General features: G+C 36.9%; 1 protein-coding gene across 1 annotated transcript; it reads right to left on the reverse strand.

The window, feature by feature from the left end:
* Nucleotides 1-536: 536 nt before the first annotated feature.
* LOC118801900 (sialoadhesin-like) lies at nucleotides 537-12,049 on the reverse strand (the record flags this gene model as incomplete). The annotated part of the gene is made up of 11 exons (XM_036562304.1): nucleotides 537-620; nucleotides 3,372-3,430; nucleotides 3,695-3,817; nucleotides 5,052-5,117; nucleotides 5,207-5,281; nucleotides 5,805-5,897; nucleotides 6,226-6,294; nucleotides 6,480-6,584; nucleotides 6,675-6,923; nucleotides 7,673-7,951; nucleotides 11,774-12,049. Coding segments are annotated over 10 exons (1,385 nt in total), but the record flags the coding sequence as incomplete, so codon positions are not given.
* Nucleotides 12,050-12,230: the final 181 nt, after the last annotated feature.

Below are 12,230 nucleotides of genomic sequence, written 5' to 3' on the forward strand. Positions count from 1 at the left end.
CAAAATCCAGACTATAGAAAAAAAGAAATATTAAATTAAAATAAGTTTGGCAATGTTAAAAGCTTTCACACAGAATGTATACAACCATGTTAGGTGGCAGTTCATGAAATATAAATCATAGGAGGTTTTGACTATAATAATATTTATTATGGTTAAGGAATTAGACTAATCACTCACTCAAACAGCCAAAGATCATCGAACACACTAAGGCATGTTAATCTCACTGATTGTTCAGCAGTGAATTCAGGATGTTTGAGTATTCTTAAAGTCTGAAGTCAAATTAACTGAGTTACAGTGAACAAACGAGTAACTAAGACTGTTTTCCTTTTAACACAATACTTACAGAAATGTCTGAAAGAAAATAGAACTTGCTAAAATGAAGTTTTGAAGTTCACATCCTGCATCTTCTGTCTGCAACTTTAAATCTCCAATCAGACGTCACTGTAAATGGCTAGTTCTGAAAACTGCAGCAACACAGGCTTTACAACAGCATTACACTCTCTAATACATACATTTACCATTCTCACTACGAGAGAACTCAGAGGACACATCTGGGCAGCCATGATGCTTTTCAGGAACTCTTTTTAAGGATTAAAGGCACACAGGCTTTCTTTGTGGACCTATAAGAGAAGAGCCTTTTATTAATTTTTGGTATTTCACATTATGTGAAGTGTAGATTTTAAATAAGCTAATTACAAATGAGAAAGTGAACAGCTTGATTTATTGAACAGAAATAGAGCCATTTCAGAAACATCACTGATTCACAGCTATTTTCACTTCTGACATTAGTGTTTTGGAGGAGTGGGTGAAGTAAAATTTAGTGCACAATGTTTTCCACTATGAGGACAATGACACCACAATATACACTCACCGAGCACTTTATTAGGTACACTTACCTTGCATCCACACCTCATTGTCCATTTTATCAGCTCCATGTTTCATATAGGTGCACTTTGTAGTTCTACAATTACAGACTGGAGTTCATCTGTTTGTTTGCATTATTTGTTACCCCAGCCTTACCCCATCAGCCAGTGGTCAGGACCCCAACAGGACCACCACAGCGCAGGTATTATTTGGGTGGTGGATCATTCTCAGCACTGCAGTGACACTGACGTGGTGGTGGCGTGTTAGTGTGTGTTGTGCTGGTACGAGTGGATCAGACATAGCAGTGCTGCTAGAGTTTCAACACTACTGTCCACTCTATTAGACACACCTACCTTGTTGGTCCACCTTGTAGTCAAGTGAAGTCAAGAGACTTTTTTTTTTTATTGTCCTTCCATCTATGTAAGTACACAGTGGAGTGAAATTACATTGCTCCAGGACCAACATGGTGCAACATGGAACAAAATAATACAGTACAGACAAAGTGCAAACATGCAGACGTAAGTGTGCAATTATTAAACTACAAACAATACAATAAATATGATAAATAAAACAGACATTATACATAGGAAACAGACAGGACAGTGCAGCGCCGACACAGCACTCATTTCAGTGCATGAGGTAGTGAGGATAACGTGCAGAGGTATTTAACATGCTATGATATGTGGGTATACGCAGTCAGATTATAACATACATGAGCACAGCAGTTACTGAGGTAGAAATATACAGTACTTTAGTAGAACACAGTATTAGCAGCAATGTTCCAGACAGAGCAAGTAGAGCATCAAAAACGAGTATGTGTGTGTGTGAGTGTGAAGTATGTGTGTGAGGAGGTTTTCAGTTCAGTCCTTGTGAGTTTAAAAATCAAAAGTAATCTAATGTAAAAAAAATTAAATGTAAAGTCAGAGACAGTAGCTCATCTGATGCTGCACAGTTTGTGTTGGTCATCCTCTAGTTCTTCATCAGTGGTCACAGGATGCTGCCCATAAGATGCTGTTGGCTGGATGTTTTTGGTTGGTGGACTATTCTCAGTCCAGCAGTGATACTGAGGTGTTTAAACTCCAGCAGCACTGCTGTGTCTGATCCACTCAGCGCAACACACACTAACACACCACCACCATGTCAGTGTTAGTGCAGTGCTGAGAATGATCCACCACCCAAATAATACCTGCTTTGTGGTGGTCCTGACCAATGCTCAACAGGGTGAAAGGGGGCTAACAAAGAATTCAGAGAAACAGATGGATTACAGTCTGTAATTGTAGAACTAAAAAAGTGCACCTGTTATTGTAAGTCGAGCTGATAAAATGGACAATGAATGTAGATATAAGGTAGATGTACTTTATAAAGTGCTCAGTGAGAGTATATACAAAAATTATTTATTACTTTTGCTACTGATAATAAAAATATCACAATACTAAAGTTATATCACATAATATTCACCCACATTAAAGCACACATCTGCTAATCTATAATGTTGAGTCAGTACTGCTCCATCTGTTATACATGACTACTGAGACTGTTACTGAGCTCTGTTAACCTGCAAGTTATCAGTGTTTAAAGGCTGTACAGTCATCAACAATAAAAAGATGGACAATACATCATGTTTCTCATTCTGAACCTGAAGCACAAGCCAGAAAAAGCAATTATTCAGAGAAAACATGTCTTATCACAAATAGAATGCGACTGCATTCAAGCACAAATCTGCTGACCCACAGTGCTGTTCAAATCACATATAAGTCTGTAATTTTTTATAGATCCCTAATCTATAGTTGCATGCTAATTGTGGGTGCTCCTAGTCAAATTACGTTTTGTTGATTGTCAAAGTGAAAAATAAGTTACATGTTCTCTACAGAGAACACACTTCTGTACTTTTTAATGCATAAATACACAATTTATTTGCTGAATTTATCATATTGGAAAAAAATAAAACATGAAAATTGTTTTCCAATATGTTAAGCTCAGCAAATAAATATAAATTGTGCACTAAAACTGTGAAATTTAAGTTGTTTACTGTAGAGAATATCTGTTCTGGTCATTTTTACTTGGAAAATCAACAAAATGTAATTTGATGTAATCAAACTTTTGCGTATGACTGTGCATCTTGGACAGTCCTTGTTTAGTTGTTGCTCTAGTCCTGTGTTTTCCCACAGGATCGATAACATTTCTACCCATCTGTCTAACTATCCTTAAACCATATTTGGTGCAAAAGATTAATAACAATGTGTTAGTTTAGAAAAAGAGAAGTTTTCAATCATCATTTAGCTTTCATGTTGATGAGCTTAAAGCTGAGCAAAAAATATACCAAAGTATTGGTTAATATCTGTTTAATTCTTATACAAATGAACAGTTACAGAGAAAACAGAATATCTCAAATGTAAATTCGGTGTACCTTCTGACCACGATTGCATATATTTTTATTCTTTTGGACCTGAACCATCACCTGTCATTTATGACACTGAACTGTGATGACCTGTTTGAGCTCATCTCACCTTTGTTATTCAGTGCTTCAGTTCTGAGTAGACAGTATCAGCTCCCTCACTGCTCTTCCCTACAGAGAGCAATGACACTGAATTAGCATCAACCAAGAACAAGAGGAAAGCATTTAATCTGTTACAACACAGACATGATTTATAGCACAATTCAGATCCTGATAAGCATTGAAAACTGGTGACTCTGATCTGATTTTCATGTTCAGGTTGATGTGAATGCAGAGTGAAAATAATGAAAATAATGTGAAAGAAATAAATACATTCTGATCAAGAATATTTATAGCTACAATAAAATAGGTAACAATCACCATTACTTTAATCACCTGTCAGCACTAATTTTTCTTTGATCTCACCTTCAAGCAGCTTGTTCTGAGTTTTCTTCGGCTTCTTCTTGCCTTTCAGATTAATTTGAGCATAAGTCAAATCACCAGGTTCAGGTCCAGAATCTAAGAAAAAACAAAATAAACTTTGTTTTCTCCAGTCTCATTCAGCTTTCACAATCCTTAAACTTCTCAAAATATATAGTCTTTAATCTGGCCTTCTGTTTCTATACTGTGTTAAACATGCTCTTGTCCTGGTATTTGCCATTTCTCCTTAGGGGAATTCCTGAAGGGGCGTTCCATCACTGTATTAGCTCAAGTGATGTGTTTTAGATGACCGTTGGAGAGGTGAGGGACTGAGTCAAAGCTGTTTTGATGCTGGAGCAATAAAATTCTAAATATCTTAAAACTACACCATTTAATTTACTACTGCAAACTGACTTTAATTTAGCAAACTGTTCTATTTGTTGTATATGACTTCTAATATAACTGTATGTCTCTATTCTGCCTCTTGCTGCTATAACCAAACAAAAGTTTTTTTTTATTATTTTAAATCTGAAACTTAAGCCAAACAAAGCAGTTGTTCAGAAAGTTTGTGTACCTTACACTTAATCTTCTCAAAAAAATGTTCTGCATTACAAAGTTTGTTTAGCTAATTAGCTGACTCTAGCTCTTCTAGCTAAGGGGGCAGCTTCTTCCTTCTGAAAAAGTCTACTTCCCCACCTCCTCCTTCTCCTGCAAGTGGCCACTTGTGTAATTTTGGTGCTACACACTAATTGTGAGGTGAAGTTGGTGAGAAAATGTTGTAGAAAGTATCAAAACCAAAGGTCAGACTGTAGTACTTAAACAATCACATCCTGCACTACTTAACTAACCAGTCTAGTGTAACCATAGAGGTGGGCGATGTAGAGAAAATATAAGATCATGATACTTGAAGAAATTTTCATGATACACGATATGCAACAATTTTTTATTTTTCTGACATTTTAAATGTTGGAACAGGCAAAAAAGAGTCAGTAGTGCCACATATGAAAAATGTTATTAAACCATTCAAATGATTATTTAACATTTCACATACATGAAACATGCAGTTGGTCAGTGTTCTAGAAGTAGTGACAATATCCATGATGTGCTCAGGAAATCATATTGTGACATATTTTTACCTAATTTATAACAAAAACAACAAATGTTGACATACTGCCCAGCTCTACTTAACCATTCATTCATAGACTAGTCACCAACGAGTCACTAACTACAGTCCTTAAAGTGATATTGTGGCAAATAAAATGTATATAATGACCATAAATGTAGTTTATCAGCCAGGGCTTGTTTGATGTAGTGTGTGGTAGGTACTTCTTACCTTTGCTGTCCTGTTTCAGGCTTTTCATCGCAATCTGGGAATATGTCACCTCATCTGATGTTGTTGCTGCATCATTTAATACAGAAAGCAGTTTAGACACTGAAGCCAATTTAGGTGGAAAACAGATTTTGTTAATGCAGAAATGCAGTTCTTACCTTTTCCTCTGAATTTCTTTTTATTTGTCTTAATTTGGGCATAAGTTACATCACTGGAGTCAGCAGCAGAATCATCTAGAACAGTCAGAGTCACTCTTTAGAGACGCTGCTTTACATGGTCAAAGTTCAGTTTTAAGCATAGAAAATAAAATTAATTGTATCCATGTTCATCATATCAACACTGTTATAAATATGACCACTGGGTATTAAAGGTACAGTTCACTGGAATAAAATCAAAATCAAATTTCCCCTTTACCCCATTCATAGTTGATCAAGTTTGATGTCAAGAACAAGTTTGCTTCTTTATTTTTGCAGCTGAGCTACAGAGCAAGTTTAGAAGAATTACCACCCAAAAGATTTTGAGTAACATAGACTTCCATTAATTTTTAGCTACATGGGCCTAAAAGCTCTGGTGCAAAACTCAAGAAGCCAATCCTTTTAGTGAAAAAACATAAGCAAAAAAAAGACACTTTCTGATCAAGCTTATTTATAACTATAACAAAATGGGGAACATCTGAGCAATCAAGACAAATATGATCTATTACAATTATTTAAATCACCTGTCAGCACTAATTTAGACATTTTCTTTTGATCTTACCCTCAAGTAGATTATCCTGAGTTTTCTTCAACTTCTTCTTCTCTTTCAGATCAATCTGAGCATAAGTCACATCACCAGGTTCAGGTCCAGAACCTAAGAGAAAACAAAATAACTTTCTTTCTCCAGTCTCATTCAGCTTTCACAGTCCTTTAACAATCTTTCCGAAATATAGTCTTTAATCTGGCCTCCTGTTTCTATACTGTGTTAAACATGCTCTTGTCCTGGTTTTCGCCATTTCTCCTTGGGTGAATTCCTGTAGGGGTGTTCCATCACTGTATTAGCTCAAGTGAGGTTTTTAAATGACCGCTTGGACGGGTGAGGGACTGAGTCAAAGCTGTAGTTATGCTGGAGCAATATTTTAAAACTACACCATTTAATTTGCTACATGCAGAAAAAAAAGGTTTATATAATAAAAACTGACCAGCCTGCAGCAGTGTGGATCCTGGTTTATGACTCTGGTCTGGTGTCTGATTGGTGTTCTGCTGATCTCCTGTAGAAGACAGAGATTCTACATCTTCAGCTTTAGTGGTTCAGTGATAAAAGTTAAGAACATTGAAACATGAACATGAAAGAGACACAAGTTACTTCACTTTCCTCTTATTGTCATCAACAGCTACTGCAATGCACAGAAATCATTAGTTTGCACACACTGAAGATACAAAGTAGTTTTCAAACCTTTCTTCTTCTTGTAGCACCAAAACAGGACCAGTATTACGATGAGGATCAGGACTAAACTCAGTACCACAGACACTGCTACTTTTGCAACATTAGATTCAGAACCTAAGACAGAAAGGGACTTTAATTTGTATTTAAATGTTTTATTTACTGTAGTTACAGAAGGAATCAAATATAATGAAATGTTTTTCTCACCTCTGACTGAGATCCAGCTCTGTGGTGACTCTCCTTTCTCTGGGTGTTTACAGTGGTAGAGACCTTCATCTGACTTTGAGACAGTACGGACGGTCATCTCTCCTGTAGTCTGAGTCTGGAGGAGTGATCCATTCTTATAGAACTCAGCTGTGAGGTTTGAGGGCTTTGGGTCACGATATAAACAGCGCAGAGTCAGAGGATCTCCCTCAGTCACAGGATGGACAGGACTCTCCAGAATCACATCACCATCTGTAGGAAACAGTAAGACAACAGTGACGAAAGAATTTGTAGAGAATACAGGAATTATAACTCGGAGAGCTCAGTACTGACTGATAAGTGTCAGGACAGTTGTATTTCTGTCACAGTTGTAAGTTGTATTTCACCTTGTACCTTTTAGCTGAAAAACAGCAAGTGTGTGAAAAGTTATTTAGCTGATACCAAAGCTAAATCATTTTAGTTCAGTTTACTACAACAAACCTATACAAGTGGAGTGTAAAATGAGCCTGAACCTAATATTTATCTGTGCTTTTCTGCAACACTTCCTATATGCTAAAGCTGCACTTTGCTCTATTTGCTTCAGCCCTAGAAACCCCCAGGTGGTGCTGAGCTTCTGGTAGAGTGCTCTTTAGTCTTTAACCAGCTTTATTAGTCTTTCTGTGCTTCTTTCATTGGACTTAAAAGATAACACACTCTGACCAAAACAAAAGATGCTGGCTCTTCACTGCCCTCTAGTGAAGTATAGAGTTCAGATATCTCATGGTTTTTATAAAACATGAATAATGTTGGAGATATGCTAATTTGCATAGTGAAAATCCTTATTTGCAATTTGCTTTTTTAAACACTTTTAAACCTATTTGAATATTTGAAAATTAATAGTCATCCCTAATATTCATAAAATCATTAACTTTTGGTTTTCTTTGACAATATGACCTTGTGTGACACAAACATCCAGGTTCATACAAAAATATAGTGATGGTGATGAAATCATGTTCACTCACTGTGCACTGTGATGTTGACAGGACTGCTGCTCTCTCCACATTCAGACTCACACCAGTACACTCCAGTGTGGGATGTGTAGAGGGAGCTGATGTTGCATGTAGATCCTGTAACTGATCCCCAGCCTGATGAACAATCTGACACCTTCTCACTGTGTGTGTATCGTCTCACTCTCCATCCAGTAGAGTCACTCTGTCCCTCACAGCTCAGTGAGAGAGAGTCTTTAGTAAAGTGTTGAGTTCTGCTGGGACTGACCATCAGAGAGTCTGAACGAGTCGTACCTGAAAAATACATTGAAGACTCTAACATGTGGCTCAATAAATACACAATTAAAAGAAAAAAACAGTGTTTACAGATAACACTTATCAGTATTACAGACTTCATCATAAAATTAATAATAATAATTGCCAGGTGATTTTGGACTATTGTTATTGGTTCATTCATCTAACTAACATGTTTAACACCCAAAAAAGGATTCATCAAACAATATGAGTCCATTAAACAGCAGATTAACCTTACAGTTTCCACGTAAATGAGTCCTAATGGAAACTGAAGGTCTAGGAAGACACAACAAAGTGACAACAGACTAACAATTTTTCAGTCTTTCAATTCAGCCTTTATAGGAATCTTCTCATCTCTACAGTACAGTCTGATCATTGACTCATTCCAGCCTCACACATAATGCACAGAGACTCCAGTGGGTGAAGGAATAATGGCCTTAATAACCAATAACCCCAGTTATGGTTGATTTTCTAAGTGAAAATAAGTGAACACATCCTGTGACAACACATAAATAAGGTATTTGACCGCAAATTTCAGTGCACCTCTTCTTTTTATTTGCTGAATTTAAATTGTTAGGGGAAATAAGATTGAAAAAACAAAATATAAAATTTGCCTTACCTTTTGCACAAGCCACATTTTTCGTGCTTTAAAATGTGCAGAAATTTGTTCTCTGTAGAGGATGTTAACTTACTGTTTTAACTCTGATCATGTAATTTGCTTTTGACTGTACCTCTCTCTTTGCTGATGTACAGAATTGTGCATACTTTAAACACCTGAATTATAAATTATATTTAAAATGCTATTTCAGTGAGCATTTATTTACTCAGAAAAGCACTCACATTCTAATAAATACAAATAATATTAATACAATAAGTGGTGATTTTATGTCTGTCAGTATATTTACTTAACCATTTCCAAACTTCTCCAAACAAATTTATGTGATGGCTGGAGGCGTCTAAAGCAAACACTGTTCTTCTTACTAGCTCATAATGCACCAAGTACTATTTAAAAACAAGATTTTTTTAGTTTTAATGCATTGATGTTTTATTTGTATTTATTTTAACGTTACATGCTGATTTACAAGCAAAAACACAGATATTGCCCAAATAAATTATTTTAAACAGCTTGCTCAGGTGCTTAAAACTTAGGGACAGTACTGTATATAAGGAGGATAAGGTAGGTGTAAACCTTACAACACATGGGTAACAGAGTTTCAAAGATGTGCCAAATAAAAAAGATATGATTTCTGTTTCTGGGCAGTTTATGTTTGTTGTTGTTGTTCAGCTGACATGCTTGATTTTGAATACTAATTTCTGACAAACTGTCTGCACCTGATTATCTTTTGAGACCTGATCTCTGTACGTAGGCTTTAATAGACACACACATTTTAAATGACCCACATCTTTAAAAACTGAATGTGTCTAACTTTTGGGAAATAAAATAATTTAATGTAGTATGTAAACACTGTAAACACAGTAAAATGTATGGTTCACTCCCCAGTCTATAAAGTCAATATGTGAAAACTAAGAGACAATTCTAGATTTTTTTTTGTCATGAAAACCAGCATTTTCACATATTCACAGCCAACAGCAGTTTAGCCCCGCCCATTCGCACTGAAGTTATAAGAAGTGTTTCTGTCTGGGCCACTTTTGGAATGAGGTGCAAAACCAGGCAGACAATTAGTCTTTAAGGCACATTAACAAAACAGCCAGTTTGAATCTAAAGGATAAAGAGATGTTGGAAAATAGTCATGTAAAATTGAAATATTACTGTTTTTAGAACATCACACCACACAATCATTGTAAGTGGACCTCAGGGAAATAAAAATAAGATATAATACAGGATATGGACCCTTTAATCACTATAACCCTTTCAAATTTTGCAATTTGAAATCAGCTCCTCATGCAGGTCCTGTCTTGATCATACTGATGTTAGAAAATCCTGTTAGTTTCTGAAGCTCTAATCTTAGAAAGCCTCTTTCAGCCTTTAAACAGCTTGTTGCATTTTTCTGAAAGTATGTATAATTTAATCATTATGATTTAAACAGAGAGTGGTTTGATGTGAATTGAGCCGTTCTGGAGATCAGATGTGCTCAAGATAAAACACATCAAATATCTGGACTGGCTAGAGGTTTGTTGACTGTGAAGTTTGATTGCATGTTAGAAATATGGAGAATTGAGAGTTGTCCAAAAAGTTAAGAGAAGAGATCACTGTCTTGCACAAACAAGGAAAAAGATATAAAAAGATAGCAAAGGCACTGAATGTTTCCAAGAGATACAGCTGGAAGCACAGTTTGCAAGTTCAAAGTTAAAGGAACACTGACTACACTGCCTGGACGTGGTCAAATAGAGGAAGTTATCACCTGCTGCCACCAGATTCCTGAGGAGGCAGGTGGTCAGAAACCCTCGAGTGACTGCAAAAGACCTGCAGCAAGAACTGTTTTGCAGCAGACACTGAGCTTTCAGTTTGCACAGTAAGGTGTATACTACATACTGAAAGTCTCAATGCCTCCAAGACGTACACCACTACTGCTCCAAAAGAACAAGGAAAGTTGGCTCCAATATGCTGAAAACCCCATAAATAAGCCACAGAGATTTTGGGACTCTGTTCTGTGGAACGATGAAACATAACTAGAACTTTTCTGGCCTATGGATCAGCGTTATATCTGAGGAGGAAGAATGAAGCAGACATTGAAAAGAACACCCTGCCTATAGTGAAGCACAGCAGTGGTTCAGTGATGCTCTGGGGCTGCTTTGGTTCCTCTGGCACTCGAAACCTGCAGTACGTTGAGTGCAGGATGGAGTCAATAAAGTATCAGGAAATTCGATAAGAAGGCATGATGCCTTCTATGAAGAAGCTAAAGCTTGGGTGTAATTGGATCTTCCAACAGGACAATGATCCAAAGCATACCTTAAATCTACCAAGGCTTGGTTTCAGGAGATGTCACAGTTGCAGCACGGAAACCCAAGTGAACTGGAAGCCACTGCCCTTGAGAAATGGGCTAAGATTTCTCAGGAACGCTGCCAGAAGCTGGTGTCTGGCTATACATCATGTGTGCAGCAGGTCAGAACAGCAAAAGGGTGCTCTACTAAGTACTAAAGACGCTTGTCATGAAGGGGTTGAATAATTCTGAGACTGCAGTAATCATAAAAAGTGGCACTTTGTGTTAAATTTGAAGAAACCACTCATTAAATTAAATGTTTTGTTTAACTGGTTTATTGCAAACAGCTGAAAGTTTGTAAGTAAATTTTGCTAATAAGCCTAGTTTGCAATTGGGGTTGAATCATTTTGATTGCAACTGTACATGCAGGACGTTATAATGCAACATAATACAAAAGCTATTTTTCATATTTAACACTATTTTATCACTGTCAACATTACATAAAACCATGTGTAACTTCACTGCTGGTTTAGGACAGTAAATTAAAATTGTTGAAATTGTGACCACTGGTTCCCATCATCACCACTGTAAAGAAATAATACGTGAGAAAGTTTCTCTAAAACGCACCATCCCACATCAAAACACTCTGACTTTGTTCACATCTGAATGATTGAATTGTGCAAGAATGTGAATTTTGAAAAAGCAGTAGACCTCTCCTTTTAGACAGCTAGTCAGACAAACCAAAACTAGCCTTGTGCTACTTTATTCTGTCCTGTTCCCACAGCAGCCTTCATCTGAAGTTCCCACACAGCCTTAATAACACTGTAAAACGTTAAAGGTGCACTGATCATGAAGCTGTGTGTATTAAACCTCTGCTCTCTGCATACAGTTTATAGTCCATGTTCAGCACCAGATCAGTAGCAGAAAGTTTTCTACTCACCAGTGACGTTTATCCAGAGGGCATCACTGTAGTGAGTGTAGTAGACTGGGTCTCCTCTCCCAGCTCTGCACCAGTACTGTCCTCCATCAGAGACACTGACTGAGCTGATGCTGTAGGAGTGTGTTTCAGTCTTGGTCTCATTCTCAGGGTTCTGTGTGTGTTTGAACCAGTAAAACGTCCATCCAGCAGACTGATCCAGCTTACAGTACAGAACCACTGGATTTCCTATCAGTGCAGCACCTTTATGGCTTGATGTGAGTTCTGGTTTAGGTTTTTCTGCAGTTGGAGATGAAGCACACAGTTCAGACAGTGCAGACACTAAACTCCCAACCTAAACGCTCAATTTATCTACCAACACATCATTATTTGTTGTCATTAGAAACACCTTTTCCAAAGTTAAGATTAAAATAATCCCATACCAAAGTAACACACATATAAAGCTTTAGGAACAGAAAGC

Source organism: Colossoma macropomum, unplaced genomic scaffold (assembly GCF_904425465.1).
Source record: "Colossoma macropomum unplaced genomic scaffold, Colossoma_macropomum, whole genome shotgun sequence".
Taxonomy (NCBI): Eukaryota; Metazoa; Chordata; class Actinopteri; order Characiformes; family Serrasalmidae; genus Colossoma; species Colossoma macropomum.